At 42.3% G+C, this 17,859-nt stretch overlaps 1 protein-coding gene across 3 annotated transcripts in view; it reads right to left on the reverse strand.

The window, feature by feature from the left end:
- MATN2 (matrilin 2) overlaps positions 1 to 17,859 on the reverse strand; it is a 135,658-nt gene that overhangs the window by 69,353 nt on the left and 48,446 nt on the right. For all 3 annotated transcript variants that reach the window (XM_069465465.1, XM_069465464.1, XM_069465463.1), the window contains exon 4: positions 10,696 to 10,818. In XM_069465465.1, coding sequence (XP_069321566.1) covers positions 10,696 to 10,818 — 123 coding nt within the window. The remainder of the gene's footprint in view (positions 1 to 10,695; positions 10,819 to 17,859) is intronic.

A 17,859-nucleotide genomic window follows, 5' to 3' on the forward strand; every position in this document is an offset into this window, starting at 1 on the left:
TTTGAGAACCACTTGTCTGGGTGCTCATGAAGATAGCAAGGCAGAGGAGAAGCTGTACAAGGTTCAAGCTCGTTTTCCCATGACGTGTATAATTCTTTCATAATTGGCACTTTTCCACTCACATTTAGTCAGCTCAGTTCTCCCATGGGCTTCTTCTAATCATCCCAGATTCCTTTTTTTTTTTTTTCTTTTTAATAAAACCCTGTGCCCTGGCACAGCCAGAGGGTGAGAAAACTACATGCTCCAGGCCAGCAGCCAGGGCTCAGAGGCGGGATGATTGCATTTCCCCTGTTCAGGAAGCCCGCTGCTTCTGCTCCTGGCGGTCTTAGCTGATTGAGTTAGTTGATTGAGTGGCCAAGGCGGCTGCTTTGCAGGTGAGCGTGGCTCGTTCGCCCTTCTACTCTTGCTCCACGCTCTGACCGAGCTACCCCGAAGCTCACGCCCTGACCTTCACTTTCCACACCCCCTTTCTTCCTCCAAGATTCCATCCATTTTCAGGGTCAATGACCACCACCAAGCACGTCCCACCCAGGCCCTTTCCTTGAACTTGAATCCTCCATCTCCAGCTGCACTCAACCACTTGGGTGGGCTTCCTCCTGGACTCAGTGTGCCCTCAAAACCAGATTTCCTTGCTGAAGCTATCTGTCAGTCTCAATTACTACCACCCCCACCCCACCCCACTCATCTGATGTCAAAAACTCCTCCCCGGGGCTGAGATTGTCGCTGTGGTCTCCTAATTAATTCCGTGGGCATAAGGAACACATACACTGAATTGACTGAACTGATTAGAATTGTACACTGTTTGCATCTTTCATATCCTGCTCCAATTAATATAGATCAGCATTACTGAGTTATAACTGGCATACAATGAACGGCACATATTTATACTGTACAATTTGATAAATTGGCCTATCAGTACATCATCACCACAAGATAATGAGCATAGTCCTCACCCCCAAAGCTTCCTGCACCTGCCCCTCCCCTCAGCTTCAGGCACCTGCTAATCTGTTCTCTGTCATTATTGATTAGGAGCCATTCCCTAAAATTTTACATAAATGAATCACACAGTAGGTACTTTCTTTAGCCTGTTTCTTGCATTCAACATGGTTATTCTGAGCTGCATCCAGGCTGCTTCATGTGTCAGTAGTGCATTCTTTTCCTCGCTGAGTAGTATTACACTGTATGCACGTGTCACAGTGTGTTACCCACTCGCCTGTTGATGGACCTGTAGGTTGTTTTCAGTTTGGGGCTGTTACTAATATAAGTAAAGCTGATGTGAACATTTGTGTTCAAATCTTTGGACATAAACTTGTATTTCTTTTTAGTAAATACCTAAAAGTTACATGGCTGGGTCATATGGTAGGTAAATAACTTTGTAAGAAACTGCTGAACTGTTTTGCAAAGTGGCTGAACCAATTTATATAACCACTGGTAGTGTCTGAGAGTTCCAGATCCCAGCTCTGCCAACACCTGGTATGGTCAATCTCTTACAAATCTATCCATTCTAGTGGAGGTATAGTGGTATCTCATTTGGTTTTAGTGTGCATTTTCCTAATATCTGATAACATAGAACGTCTCGTCATGTGCTTCTTTGCCATCCAAATGTCTTCTTTGGTTTAGTGTCTGTTCAAATCTTTTGTCCATTTTTACTGAGTTGTTTGTCTTCTTGTTAGAATTCTTTATATATTCTAAAGTCCTTTGTTGGATATATATTTTATAAATATTTTATTCCAGTTTGTGGCTTGCTTTTTTCACTTTAGTAGCAGTGTCTTTTGAAGAGTGAATGTTTTAATTTTGATGGAGTTTATTAATTATTTTCTTTTCTGTTTTGCAGCTTTTTGTGTGCTATTTAAGGAGTCTTTGCCAAACCTGAGGTCACCAAGATTTTTCTTCTATGTTTTCATCTAAATATTTAATAGTGTCCACTCTTACATTTAGGCTTAGAATACACTTTGAATTAATCTTTATATATGGTATGAGGTAAGGGCAAAGCCCCTCCCCTCCCCTTTTTTTTGCACCTGGCAATTCAATTGTTGCAGCACCATTTGCTGAAGACATTACCCTTTCCCCATTGAATTGCTTTCCCACCTTTGTCAAAAATCATTTCACCATATACATATGGGTTTATTTCTGGATTCTATTCTGTTTCATTGCTCTATATGTCCATTTTTACACCAATGCCACATAGTCTTAATTACTATTGCTTTATAATTAGTCTCGATATCAGGTAGTCTAGGCCCTCCAACTTTATCTTTTTCCAAGTTTTAGTCAATCCTCATTATTCATAGAGTCCATATTTGTGAATTTGCCTACTTGCTAAAATTTGGTTGTAACCCAAAATCAATAGTTGTGGCATTTTCTCAGCCATTCATGGACATGTGCAGAGTGACAAAAAATTTTAGTCGCCCAATACATATGTTCCCAGGTAAGGTCAAATAAGGCAACATTCTGGCTTCCTGTTGCAGCTCTCGTCCTGTAAACAAGCACCATTTCTGGAGTCTATCTAGTGCCACATTTCATTGCATTTTTATGCTTTTTATTGGTGATTTCCCTGTTTAAAATGTCCCCCAAGAGTAGTGCTGAAGTGCTGTCTAGTGTTCTTAAGTGCAAGAAGGCTGTGATGTTCCTTATGGAAAAAATATGTATGTTAGACAAGCTTCATTCAGGCATGAATAATAGTGCTGTTGGCTGTAAGTTCAGTGTTAATGAATCAGCAATATATACTCAATAAGGTGTCTTTAAACAGAAACACACATCAAATAAGGTGATGTACTGATTAACCAATGTTGTGACCAGAAGCTCTCAGGAACCTAATCCTGTATTTCCTCCAGGAGAAATTATTCGGTATTTGCTAATTTAATGTTCATGGATATTTTATAGATCATAACTACTGGGAATAATGAGATTGACTGTATTTTACTATTTTATTTTTAGAGGCAGGGTCTCACTCTGTCACCAGGCTGCAGTGCAGTGGCTCTACCATGGCTCACTGCAACCTCCAACTCTTGGGCTCAAAGGATCCTTCTGCCTCAGCCTCCCTAGTAGCTGGGACTATAGATGCTCACCACTATACCCCGCTGTCATTATGTTTTAGAATCAGGTTGTCAGTTTCGAAAAAAAAAAATGTCTGCCAGAATTTTGATGGGGATTGCCTTGAATCTATAAATCAATTTGGAAGGAATTGGCATCTTGGCCATATTAAGTCCTCCAAGCCATGGTATGGTACACCTCCCCATTTATTTAAGTCATATTTCATTTATCTCAGAAATCTTTTATACTCTTCAATGTATAGATCATACATATCTTTTAAATTTGTCCTTAATTTACATATTTTATGCTATTATAAATTGTATTTTAAAATCTCAATTTCTGACTTTTGTTGCCAATATATAGAAATATAATAAAGTAATTTTTATATTGACTTTTTATTTTGCAAACTTGCTAAACTCATTTGTTAGTTTTAGTAGCTTTTTGGACAATTCCATCAGCTTTTCTACAAAGGCCATCATATAGTCTGTGAATAAAGACAGTTTTACTGTTTCCTTCCCAATCTGTATGACATCTAACTTCTTTTTCTTTCATTATTACACCAGTTAGACCCTCCAATACAAAGTTGATAGAAGTGGCGAGTTTTGTTCCTTATACTGTCCTGTTCTTTATCTTAGGAGGAAACCATTTAGTCTTTTACCCTGGAGTATGATGTTAGCTATAGATTTTCTCATAAATGCTATTTATCAGGTTGAGGGATTTCCATTTATTCCTAGTTTGCCGAGAGTTTTATCATGAATGAATAGTGGGTATTATCCAATGCTTTTTCTGCATCTGAGATGATGTATGATTTTTCTTTTTTTAGTCTGTTAATATGGTGAATTACACTGATTGATTTTTGAATGTTAAAACAACCTTGCATTCTTGGAATAAACTCCATTTGGTATTGATGTCTTATTCTTTTTATGTATTGTTGGATTCTAATTTTCTTTAATTTTAAAATTTTCTTTTCTTTTTTTTAATTTTATTTTTCTATCTTTATTACATTCCTGGTGCTCAATATTGTTGGATTCTATTTGCTAAAATTTTGTTAAGAATTTTTGCATCTAAATTCACAAAGGATGTTGGTTATAGTTTTCCTTTCTCTCTCTAGTAATGTGACTGTTTTTCTGGGTCATGCTCCTTGTTTAAACTCTAACATTAAGGCTAAATCACAAAGGCTATTAGGTCACTTATGTAGCTTGGGAAAAATAATGTCAGGAAAATTTCCAAGGAATTAAAGCAGTAAAATGCATTTGGTATGGTTCTTGAGAGAGGAAAAAAAAATTAAAAACTGGACAAGAAAATTTATGTTTTCTGCCAAATGAAGTTTTCTAAATGTTGCCCTTTCATTAGCTTCCAGACAGATTAAATGTTCTAGAAGGGAGAGAAAATTCTTTATTTAAAAAAATAAAGAAAGAAAAAGGAACAAGATAAAATTCTTTCTTGTTAGTGGGAAAATAATTCAAGGGGAAGGGAATGGGACGGGGAAACAGGCATGTGAAGAGGGGCACACTTCATGAGGTTTTTTCCCCTATTTTTAAATGGGGGAAGGAAAGAATATAAACTTTTTAAAATATTTTATTTCAAAGTATTGTAATACTGTAGGATACAAATATTTTTGGTTACATGGATCACTTTTATAATGCTTGAGTCATGGTTACAAGTGTGCTAATCACCCAGAAAGTGTTCATTATACCCATTAAGTAGATTTTTGCCCATCCCCTCCTGGCCCCTTGCCCTTGCTTGATTTCCGCTGAGTTTTACTCCCCTCTATGCACATGTATGCTTATCAGTTAGTTCTAATTTAATAGTGAGTATATGTCGTGTTTGTTTTTCCATTCTTTAGATACTTCACTTGGGATACTGGTCTCCAGTTCCATCCAAATTGTTGGAAAAGGCATTAAGTCATCCTTCTTCGTGTCTGAGTAGTATTCCATGGTATACATATACCACATTTTGTTAATCCACTCATGAATCAATGGGTACTTAGGTTGATTCCACATCTTTGCAATCGTGAATTGTGCTGCAATAAACATTCGAGTGAAGGTGTTTTTTTGATAAAATGACTTCTTTTCCTTTGGGTAAATACTCAGTAGTGGGATTGCTGGATTAAATAGTAGGTCGACTTTTAGTTCTTTGAGAAATCTTCATACTGTTTTCCACAGACGTTTTACTAATTTGCAGTCCCAACAACAGTGTAGAAGTGTTCCTTTCTCTCTGCATCCACACCAGCATCTATTGTTTTTGGACTTTTTAATAAAAGCCATTCTAACAGGGGTAAGGTGATATTTCATTGTGATATTGATGTGATATCAATTGTGATAATTAATTTCATTAATTTGCATTTCCCTGATGATTAGTGACATTGAGCATTTTTTCATATGTTTATTGGCCATTTGTCTATCTTCTTTTGAAAAGCTTCTGTTCATGGATTTGCCCACTTTTTGATGGGGTTGTTTGATTTCTTCCTTGCTGATTTGTTTGAGTTATTTGTAGATTCTGGTTATTAGTCCTTTATCAGATGTATAGTTTGCAAATATATTCTCCCATTCTGTAGGTTGTCTATTTGCTCTGTTGATTATTTCCTTGGCTGTGCAGAAGCTTTTTAATCTAATCAAGTCCCATTTATTTTTGTTGTTGCTGTGATTGCCATTGGGGTCTTCTTCATATATTCTTTGCCTAAGCTGATATCTGGAAGAGTTTTTCCAACATTTTCTTCTAGTATTCTTATGGTTTCATGCCTTACATTTAATTATTTTATCCATCTTGAGTTAATTTTTGTGAGTGGCGAGAGATACGGATCCTGTTTCATTCTCTGCATATGGCCATGCAATTTTCCCAGCACCATTTATTGAATAGGGATTCTTTTCCCCAGTGTATAATGTTGTCTGCTTTGTCAAAGATCAGTTGGCTGTGTGTGGATGGTTTTATATCTGAGTTTTCTGTTCCATTCCATTGGTCTGCGTCTCTACTTTTGTACCAATACCCTGCTGTTTTGGTTACTGTAGCCTTGTAGTATACTTTGAAGTCTGGTAATGTGATGCCTCCAGATTTCTTCTTTTTGCTTAACACTGCTTTGGCTATTTGGGCTCTTTTCTGTTTCCAAAAAAAGCATAGAATTACTTTTTCTAGATCTGTGAAATATGAAGTTGGTATTTTGATGGGGAGTGCATTGAATCTGTAAATCACTTTGGGTAGTATGGACATTTTAAAATGTTGGTTCTACCAATCCATGAGCATGTTTTTCCATTTGTTTGTAACATCTGTAATTTCTTTCCTCAGTGTTTCATAGTTCTCTTTGTAGAGATCTTTCACCTCTTTGGTTAAGTATTCCAAGAACATAAACTTCTATTGTTCTAACATTATGCTAATGCTTTTGCATATATCATATAATGGTATTGTATAGGGAAGACTTTTTGAAAGGCAGAGGGAATCCACAATATTGATCTCTAATGCGTTTGAAATTGCCCATATGGGCAGAACTTGGAAAGTAATATTCTACACTTGATCTTAGCCAAAAGATCAAGAAATGACAGAAAGGCCGGGCATGGTGGCTCATGCCTATAATCCTAGCACTCTGGGAGGCTGAGGCGGGTGGATCGTTTGAGCCCAGGAGTTCAAGACCAGCCTGAGCAAGAGCGAGACCCCGTCTCTACTAAAAAAAAATAGAAATTAGCTGGACAACTAAAAGTATACAGAAAAAATTAGCTGGGTGTGGTGGCACATGCCTGTAGTCCCAGCAACTCGGGAGGCTGAGGCAGAAAGATCACTTGAGCCCAGGCATTTGAGGTTGCTGTGAGCTAGGCTGACACCACAGCACTCTAGCCCAGGCAAGAGAGTGAGACTCTGTCTCAAAAAAAAAAAAAAAAAAAAAAAAATATATATATATATACATATAAAGAATCTCTCTTTTTTTTTAATTAAAAAAAAAAAGAAACGACAGAAAGTAAGATTCTTCAATACACTTGATCTAGTCTTTGAATAGAAAGGCACTTTTGAGACAACTGGTGTCCACCCATAATAGGGATAGCTGGACAGTGAAGAAACCCAAAACCAGGTCACCTAAAGATGGGTTTTTCCCCCCAAAAAGAGAAAATTGCTAGGAGTAGGTGGTGTGGGAATAACACTCTTCAATAACTGAAGGGCTTTCTCTTTTTATTTGGATTTAAAAAATAACTTTTTGGTAAATGGCCTCAGATGGCAGCAATAGGATCACAGGTGGAAATTATAGAGAGTAGGATTTTAGCTCAACCACTGATCCAGACTACATGGATATTGGATCCAGGTTCTTTGTAAAGACCTGGTTCCCAAGAACCATCACCCATGTGGGACACTGGGAGGGGACAGAATTCTGAGGTTGTATGGGAGAAGGAGGTAGAAGTCTAATAGCCAGGGTCCATTACCACACAAAGAATCTATGAATCAACTGTGTCTGCTTCCTCTCTCCACACAGGCAAAGTACAAATAGAAAGTAGTGGAGATATATATACTACATCTAGTGTGTGTGTGTGTGTGTGTGTGTGTGTGTGTATTTGAAGGCAATTGCCGAAAAGGCCCTCCCACAATCATTGTGTGCAGTGACAGTAGCATAGCAGTTGTTGGCAGTGGACTCGGGAAATAACAATCAGTTGAATGTTAGTCCTGGTGAATTCATTCCAAGTCTCCCCAGGATTAAAGGGCTGTGGAACCTGTCTGTCCTCCCGGGCTTGGAGAAGGTTCTCTCATGGAAGGGTTGCCCTGATGCCATCTGAGGGCCCTCAAAGGTCATGCGACAGACAGTATCAAGTGGTGGCCAAGAGCTAGGACATAACAGAATTTAGATTCTGGTTTGGTTACGTTGCTAACCACATGGCCCTGGGTAAATTGTCTAACCTTTTTGTTCCATATTTTTCTTATCTGTAAAATGAGAGTGATAAAACCTGCTTTAAAAGCTCACTGTGACAATTAAATGAAATAACAGATACAAAGCACCCAGGAGAGCTCCAGGCACAGGGTAAACACTCAAGAAGTGGCTATAGTTAGGCCCAACCTCATGTGCCACACACCAAGCTGGGCATGGGCTGCAATCGCTTATGGTTACCTTGGTTATTTATTCGATTCACTCCCATGCAAGAATGTGAGCTCCAAAAGAGAAGGAGCATTGCTGATTTATTCACTATTTTATTTCCAGTACTTTGCATGCTGCCTGGTACATCTGATGTGCTCATAAACATGTGGTAAATGAAGAAAAAAGGAACCAATCAACGAGTATGTGGAAGAATGAATGGCAAGCACTTCTTAGGGACCGAAAGGTGCCTCAGGGAGGAGGTGTAACCACATTCCTCTCCATCTGGGAGATTATCCAGCTGCACCCAGGATAGGAAAAGAAATGTAAATATTAATAGCTGTGTCTTGTTCCTCTCCAGGCTCACAATGAGTTTCTCTCAGTGTTAGCAGGGACCGGTCCCTGCCAACCTCCCCTTCGCACAGTTTTATCTGTCCCCCAGACCAAAAGCAGAACCAACAAGCACCTATCAATAGACAGGTATTGATTTGCTACCACCCTTGCCATTTTATGGGTGAGGACATTGAGCCAAAGAGTTTAGATAACCAGCTCAGGGTGAGACAACCACCACTGGTAGGTGAAAATGTCAGGATTCAAACCAGATCTGCGGACTGTAAAGGCCATGTTCTTTCCCCACGGCCACTGGTACACCAACTGCAGGAAGGCAAGAGTTATTAGTGTTATCTTCTGAAAGAGAGAGGCCCGCTGTTTATCACCATACGTGTATTAAGCTAAGCCTGGCACTGAAGGTAAAGATGGTTTGACTGCGTGACGGTGTCAGGGGGCGGGGTCCGATGGGGCAGCAGAGCTCTGCTAAACCCCTCTCTGGGTCCCCTCACTGCCTGAGGCCTGTGGATCTCAAAGTGTGACAGCCATCTGTCAGCTCATTGAAATCCAGACCACAGACTCAGAATCCGCAAGGTGGAGGCCCAGGAGTCGGCCTCCTGGCTGATTCTGAGTTACTGAAGTTTGAGAACCACTGCCCTGGGCACCCGTTCCTCCTCCCCCGCCTGGGCCTCCCTGTCCTCCGCCCAGTCAGCCTGTCCAAAGTGCAGGCGGTTTCTGCTTCACTCTCTTCTGCGCTGCAGCCCCAGGCAGGAGGGAGCCGAGGCCAGAGCAGCACTCCCGAGAGCCCAGGGACATCGGGGCAGGGCCTGGCAAATCCTGGTGCAGGGGGAACTGCGAGGCTCATGAAACCAGGGGGAGCTTTTTGTTTTTCATTCACTAGTGTCAGAATTCCTCTGGCTTAGCTAAGTCAGCCAACGGAGAGTGAGCATCAGCAGATTCCCATGTCCCAGCCAATCGCTGGGGCTTGGGACAGGCAGAGCAATTCCCACGAAGGGAAGGGCAGGAAGCGAGTGGGCAAGGCGGCGGGAGGCTGAGTGCTCTGCAGAGATGTGCCAAGAAGCCTCCTGGGGAGGGAGGGTGCCTGAAGAGGGGGGAAGTCTAAGAGAGCCGTCCAGGTTGTTTCCCGACAACATGTGAGCAGCACGTGAGGTGACCTTTCCTCCAGCTCTTCAGTAAATTCTATTAAACCCAGAAGTATTTGGTGCGAGTGATTTTTGTTGTGGAAACTGAAGAGGTGTCAGATCTTCAATCGGAAGATGAGGCTGATTCAGGCTGCATTCTGCGACCTGGGGTCCTGGGGTCTGGGAGGAGCCTAAGAACACAGAGCCCCCTGGGATTCACAGTCTGGGGGGCTTTCGGCTTCCACAGGCCACAGAAGCAGAGGGTCAAGCAGATGTTACCTAATCTTGGGGGACAGGGAGGCCTCCAGCCAACCACTCAACCCTGAAACTGAAAAGTGAGAGGAAAAATGGAAAATGTAGTTTGGCTCTATAAATGCAATACTAATTACAGCCATTTGTGCAAACTGCTTTCCATTAGTGCTTAGTTGCTTACCATGCGGTGCAATAACAGTTCCGCATCGCATGAGCTGCACGTCAGATTAGCTGAGTTTTATGTGCCTCCATGTGGGTTGCTCTTCCTCAGCCCTTGCTTTGGTGGCCTGGCTTTGGTGGCCTGGCTGTCTGTGGGTTAACACAGTGGCTTCACTCACGACTTAAAAACAAAAAAGTAAGGGCACAATACTCAGCACCGGGGTCATTCTCTCCTTTAAGGGGAGGATTACCTGGCACTGGCACAAACAGCAGTGTATTGTCTAGTCTTTGGGGCTTGGTGAAAAAAACAGCATGGGAGTTCTAACACTTTATATCTGTTTACCCTTTTTTAAATTTAGGAGACCTATAAAGTGTCCCTCACCAAAGCACCTGGATCTTTGCACACCTGAATAATCATTCCTAGCTAATGTTAATAACCCACCCTAAGTCCATGCTTTAGAGAAGAGAATAAAATATGGAAACAACTCCTTGGGGAACAGTTAATAAAGACGAATGAAAAGGCTCTTCAGTAGTCCCCCAAACAACGAGCTTGGAGGTGAAGGAGACCAGCTCACTCATGCAAGGAGGCTGTTTCTGAGAAGGTGCCTCTGTTACCCTTTGAACTCTTCCTGATGGCCTGCTATGGAAACGGGGTTGGGTGAAAGACCACAGAGGCATCAAGTCAGCCCAGGTAAAAGAAGAGAGAAGAGGAGAGGAGTACAAATAGCAAAGCAATCTTACTTCTGCAAGTCTTCTGGTCCGAGTTGAGAATATATCCTTGCTTGCACCTGCAGACGTAAGAGCCGGGGGTGTTGATGCAGAAGTGGGCACAGTTATGCTGCAGGGTGTTGCACATGTGCGCCGCTGCAAGGGAGGACACAGAAGGTCAGTGAACAGTGATGCCTCCTCTAACTTCATTCCACCCAGCAGACGTTATTTCAGAGCCCACTCTGTGAAGGAGACGGCAGGTCCCAAAGAGAACCAAGCTGCAGCCCCTACCCTCACGGGGGTTCACAGTCTAAGGTAGACAAGATGGGTCTAGACAAATGCCATCGGGACATATGGATACCGGACTATGTAAGGTCAAGGGGAAATAGCGTTAGGCTGAACCACATGAAAGTGCTGATACCCAGTTGTTTTTGACCTACAAATTTTTGACATAGAAATTTTCAGTTCAACTTAATAATACCCATTTGGTGGGCAAGAGGATCCAAAAAGTTTGCTGACATTGGATGGGGTTTTGGCTAAATCGTGGATTTTCACTAAGCAGCCATGGGATTAGAAGAAAAGCTATTAGATAAACAAGGATATGTTAAAGAACCAACAGTTTCTCAGGATCATAAATCTCAAGAGTAATGTGATTTTTTTAATATGCAAAAGTACACAAAAAAATTTGGAATAAAAAATGCATTCATATGTTTCATGCCTCCATAATCTTTGTCTCAATTTGAAATATTTCTGCATTTAGTTCTGAGTACCTCAGCTTTCAGATATATTGGTTCCTGCATAAGTCTGTGTGAAGCTCATAAAAATTCTCATTGTTTTTTCATCTTAATGTATGACTTTATTCAATGTAATGCAACTCAGCCATATTTAAAATTAGCAAGCATCAGTATTAACAGAACAAGCTATGAGAGTGTTCTCATAAACAAAAAAGATGTCTATATGTAGAAATATATTTTTATGAAGCTAAAATAAAAGGGCCTCTGAAAAGCTAAAAACAATTCCATTAATCCTGGGCTTAGAAATACTCAGCTACTGATGAAATCCATCATAAGTATATGTCTCTTTACATCAAGGTAAGAGCAATACACAAACTAGGGGAGTAAAACTGTTTTATTTTATAACAATACAATTTAGAAGGTATTGTTCTGAGTTTATGATTGTTTGTGTTTTAGTTCCTGTTAGGATACAAATAACACTGGGAGAGTTTGTAGATTACATCCAATCAGTCATTTTTACTTCAGGATGAAATAAACATCTTTTTTGTGTGTGTGACCTTGGGCAATTTTCTTAACATCTTTATATAACAAGGGTATAAAAATAGTACCTCCCTTATAAGGACCTTGTGAGGATTAATTTAATTAAGATAGTAAAGTGCTGAGAACACCACTCATTGCCTGGGGAATGCTCGAGAAACCTGTTAACCATTTTATAGCAAAGGAAAAGCATAGTGGCATTTTGTTTTATTTTACATACGTAGGTTCATCCTATATATAGTTTCAACTTGGTTTTCACTCAACATCAATCCAGATTCTATCCATATTGATACATATACTATTTCATGGAATCTAAAATGCAGTCCAACTTCAGAGATGTTAAAATGTGAAGACATGTACAGCTGATCCTCATTATTCACAGACTCGGTATTTGTGAATTCGCCTACTCATAAAATTTATTTGTAACCCCAAGGCAATACTCACAGCGCTTTCACAGTCATTTACGGACATGCTCAGCCTGAGGCAGATGTTCCCAGCTGAGTTTCGGCTCTCATGCTGCAAACAAGTGTCCTTTTCGCAGTCTACTTTGTGCTATGTTCTTTGCATTTTTGTACTTTTTGTCTGTGATTTTGCTGTTTAAAATGAAGTGCTGTCTAGTGTTCCGAAATGCAAGAAGGCTGTGATGTGCCTTACAGGGAAAATGTGTTAGATAAGCTTCATTTCAGGTGCGAGTTACACTGTCCTTGGCTGTGAGTTCACTGTTAGCGAATCAACAGTATATATCAAATAACATGTCTTTAAACAGAAACACACATGAAACAAGAGTATGTATTGATCAGTTGACAAAAATGTGACAAATGGATTGATTTCCCCTAAAAGCAATGGTTCAGTATTCGCTAATTCAGTGTTTGCAGTGACTTTATAGAACATAATTATCACGAATAATGGAAATCAACTGTATCTTAGATTTGATCAAACACATTAGATCTAGTGTATCCCCCCAGATTGATTTATCCCTTGGTCATTTGACTATTCCTTATTTTACTTAGTTATTTCCCCCTTGGTCAGCATTTGGGTGGTTTCCAATTTTTCACTTTCACAATGCTGTTATGAACATTCTTGAACATGTGCAATTGTTTCTCTAGGACTGGGTCTCAGTTTAAATAGATGTGGCCTAACTACCTTCCAAGATGGCTCACACCAGCAATGACAAAAGTGACAATTCCCACCCCCTCAAAACTTCAGCACATAGTCTAATCAAACTTTAAGTTTTTGACAAAAAAAAATCATTATCTTATATTTAATTTGCATTTGCTCCGCATTCTGGAAGGCTCTCTTTTCCTGGACTGCTGGAGTCAGATTGCCCACAGGCAGAGAGACATTCCTGAGGAACTCACGGCACATCACCACCTTCCTCCAGAACAAAGGAAGTCTAACGTCTAGGCGACCAACTACGGCAGTCACCCATTGGCGGGAGGCCCATGAGATGAGCCTGGTGCCCATATTCTTACTGAGACCCTAACAGACAAAAGAGGACGACAGCAGACAGCAGATGTGGGGCAGAGAAAATACCCGCTGGGCAGCAGGCAGCACAGTGGGGAAGGGGATGGCTCCTGGGAACAGACCACCTGACAGCTTATAGCTCACAACGTATTGTGACCTTCCATGAATGACTTCATTTCTCTAAACTCCACTTTCATCACCCAGCAAATAGGGAAATTAAAAGAACTAATACATAGGGTTTTTGGAGTGACAGCTTGTCACTAAGGCTTATTTTGGCCACATACCATAAAAGAAATTAGAGTTCAGAGACCATAGTCTGGTGTGGTGGAATGAGCACTGGGCCGGGGGCCAGACCTGGGTTCACTTCCCTCTACCTTGAACAAATGGGGCAAGTTCAGGTGAGTCGGGCAGCCCTGTTAGGCCTATTTCTTTACCTGTAGAATAAAACCGTGAACAGTCTTTAGGGACCCTCAGTACCGATACCTCTTACTTAGTCTGTGTAGCACCCCCTTTTTCTAGACACTGCCCTTCCTTCTCTCTGCAAATGCCGTAGGGTGTCCGAGGCAGACCCACTCCTGGCCACTCTTGGTTGGTACAAGGTTTGACAATCAGAGTGCTTTGTTGGCATTTAGGAACCAGAACTGAGCAAAGGGAGCTCAAACCGAGGGCAAGTGACCCGGGGGGACTGACAGGCCTCCTGCCCGTTGACCCAAGAGGGAGGAGAGCAGAGCGGGGAGGGAGGGATGGGGCAGTAACTCACCACTGCTGGCCTTACTGCCATGAATAGTGCAATACAGTCCCCCTCCCCCTTTTAAAGCAAGTTCAAGTTGAATTTCTGATACTTTCAACCAAAAGAATCTCTACTATGGTTACTAAAATAGAATAAAACTTTCCCATTTGTAGAACTTTATGGACAAGTGCTGAGTGACTCTTCGAGCACCTGGGCCCAGGTGCCTTCCTCTCTCCAGTAACCTCCTTTCTCAGAAGGCCTTCTGGGTCTGCACTCAGCCCAGTGGGCTTGGGGGGAATAACTGACCAGCAGACTAAGTCACTGGCAGGATTGGATTTTCTGGCTAGGAAATATGTACTTCAATGTTTTTTAATGATTATATGAATGACTAAAGGGGCGATCACCATAGCGAGGCTGCCTGGAGGTGCTACAAGGAGCGATTACCGAGTAGGTAGACTCCACGCCTGCACCACAAGGCCTCCAAGGGCTGCAGTCAGCGTGGACTCTGCCCAGGCCAGTTGATGAAGGGTGTGTCCTAGGAACATTATTAGGGCCTTAAATTGGCCTGGCCCGGGTGGGGTGGAGCTATTAGGACAGGAACAGCTTGGCTCCTTGCTCTAAAATATCTGGAAAGGCTGATAAAGCAGGCACCCAGAGGCTGATTAAAAGCGGTCCTGCCCAGGTTCCCACGAATCACCAGAGCTCTTGGGTCAGCGTTTCCAGCCCCTAGACTCAGTGTTCTTCTCTCTTCCTGGGTGGCAAACATGGCGCACCCCGGGATGTGTGGGGTTTTGGTCATCTTGTAGACAAGACCTCAATTCACAGGCACCTGGCCTCCAGGTCTCTCTGGTGGTCTCAGGGGTGGCCTGAGAATGTAGCCTCAGGATTCCCCCTTGCTGTGGCTGCTGTGGGAAGTCACTGGCCTTGGGTATAAAGCCACCGCTGTATCCAGGTTCACGGCCACACAGCCAGAGAGAGCCAAAGCCAAGACTCTCACCTCAGGCAGTCTGGCTCCACAGCCGGATCAATTCCCCACTGTGTGATAAAGTCCCGCCTTGATCACACCTGGGGACTGTCTCCACCACTCTGCAGGCACAGCGTCTATCAGTTCCGCCTGCAGAATTCCCAGGCTCACATCTCTACCCTTATGGCTGTGTGGCCCGGGACAAGTTATTTAACTTCTCTGGGTCTCAATTTCCTCTTCTGTAAAATGGGAATTATAAGAGCACCTACTTCAAAGGTTTGTTGTATGAATAAAATGACAACATATACTAGTAGCTAAAACAGCACATGCACATATTAATATCAATAAATGTTAGCCTTTATTATTATCACCTCCTCTTCAAAGCTCTCCTGGAGCCCCCCAGCAGAGCCTGGCATTCTTTGGCTCAAGCTCCCCCAGCCCCAGGTGACTTTCTGAGGCCTCTGAAGTGCACAATTCGTACAGCAAACATCCCATTGCTCTGAAATGAGACCATCTTTCCACCAGCCTGGAGCCCTGGTGCCTGGGATGTGGAGGGTAAGAGCTGAGGCTCTCAATCTCCAACTCTGCTATCTGGAGTTACATATCCTTTCTAAGCCTCAGTTTCCACTTCTGGAAAATGAGGATAATAGAGCTGGATGCAGTGGTGTGCACCTGTAGTCCCAGATACTCAGGAGGCTGAGATGAGAGGATCGCTTGCACCCAGGAGTTTGAGGCCAGCAGCCTGGGCAACAGAGCAAGAGACCCTATCTCAAAAAAAAAAAAAAGTATAATAACAGTACCTGCCTCAAAAGGCAGTTTTAAGTATTAAATGGAATAATGTATAAAAAGTTCAAAGAAAGGACAAGATTAGCTATTATCAGAGTGTAGCTTGATACACATTGTAAGGAACAAATGAGACTTCCAAAACCTCAGAGATGTCATCTGCAGCTTGGAAGATGACAACTGTTGTCTGGTCATTTGAGTGCAGATCAAAACTGAGGCCATTTGTCAGCCTGTTGGTCCTCAGTGTATTTGATGTAATAACATACAACATGGTGCACACTCAATAGGGCTCTACGGTTTATAACTCTTGTTCACACATCTACTCTCTGCACGTAAAAGCCCCATTTACAGATGAGGCCACTGAGGCTCGGTGAGCACAAAGGATTTACTCAGCACTGTGCAGCTGCAGCCTGTGCCTCTTCACCCTACAAAGGGTTCCTTCAGAGTTTCACCTATTTCGGGTGATGCCAACCACAAGCAGCTTTACCTGGCAAGGCTGGACTGTGAAGGTTGCCGTCAGAAAATGGTTTACCTAAAAAGAGGAATTTAGAATTCCTGACATGCAGAGGACATGAGCAAGAGACTTGGAATCAGAACCACCTCCCGGCTGTTTGTTTTTGGACGACTCACTTAACAAGCGTACAGACCTGTACAAAGGGAAGGAGAGCATTGTGCCTCCCGACTCCCCAGGTTTTCCTGAGGATCAAACGCGAAAGCACGAGGGAAAGTGCTCTATAAATGTTAGTTCCTGCGGTCTTTACTGTGTAGTTGATAAAGAGGCCCTGGGGCCTCCTCAGCCTTTCAAGACAGTTGACGAGTCTGCTCAGCAGAGCGGGGCAGTGCAGGGAGAGCGCAGCCACATCTCCTGCAGAGCGGATGGGGGACCCAGGGGAATTCACTCGCAGGCCACATGAGCCATCGGAGCAATACTGATGTTTTCTTAGAGCTTCCAGATTCCAACAAAGATGATGGAGAAGAAAAAAGAATCCAAACTGCCTTTTATTATAATTTTGCTGCCTTGCCATAAAACACTCAGAGAAGGTTCTTGCACGGTCAAGTTCACGTTCAATGACACAGGGTCAGTCCTGCTGTGTCGCTCCACAGCCTTATCACAGTATCTCTTGCCATTGGCTGCCAAATCCAGAGTGCTTACAAAAGAACTCCTCCATTAAAATTTCCCAACACAAATGAATAAACTGTCAAAGCTGTTAGGGAACCAATTTCTCTTTTAATATTTCCAGGAAAGGGGGAACATAAATTCTGCAGAAGTCATTTAAAGTCATAAACCTTAAAAATGTTTGCAGTGTGTTCTACTGATTGAAGTTTTCCAGTTGACTTAGGCCACGGCACACCGCAACACAGCCTCTCTGCAGTGCCAGGGGAACGGCACTTCTGAACGTTTTCCGAGTGACATTGCAAAGAAAAGTTTATTTTTCCTTCACGGCATTGATTTTTTTTTTAAGTAAATCTTTTGACTCTGGAGTCAAGAATGAATGGGGTCTCTGCTTTTTGGGGTTAGTTCTCAGCAAGAGATTTGTTTAAGACACATCAAAAGCACACCGTTCTTCCTCCCTGAGGCCTGTATTATGGAGGTCTAGGATTTGTCACAATCTGAGAACTAACTGGTCACCAGCATCCCTGGAGGGGAAGGTTCCCCCTCCTGCAGAATTGGTAAGGAGTCTGGTTCTTTTTTTTTTTTTTTTTTGGAGACAGAGTCTCACTCTTTTTGCCCTGGCTAGAGTGCCATGGCATCAGCCTAGCTCATAGCCACCTCAAACTCCTGGGTTTAAGCAATCCTTCTGCCTCAGCCTCCCGAGTCGCTGGGACTATAGGCATGTGCCACCATGCCTGGATAATTTTTTCTATATATATTTTTAGTTGTCCATATAATTTCTTTCTATTTTTTAGTAGAGACGGGGTCTCGCTCTTGCTCAGGCTGGTCTCGAATTCCTGAGCTCAAACGATCCGCCCGCCTCAGCCTCCCA

This window comes from Eulemur rufifrons, chromosome 3 (genome assembly GCF_041146395.1).
Source record: "Eulemur rufifrons isolate Redbay chromosome 3, OSU_ERuf_1, whole genome shotgun sequence".
In the NCBI taxonomy this organism is placed as follows: Eukaryota; Metazoa; Chordata; class Mammalia; order Primates; family Lemuridae; genus Eulemur; species Eulemur rufifrons.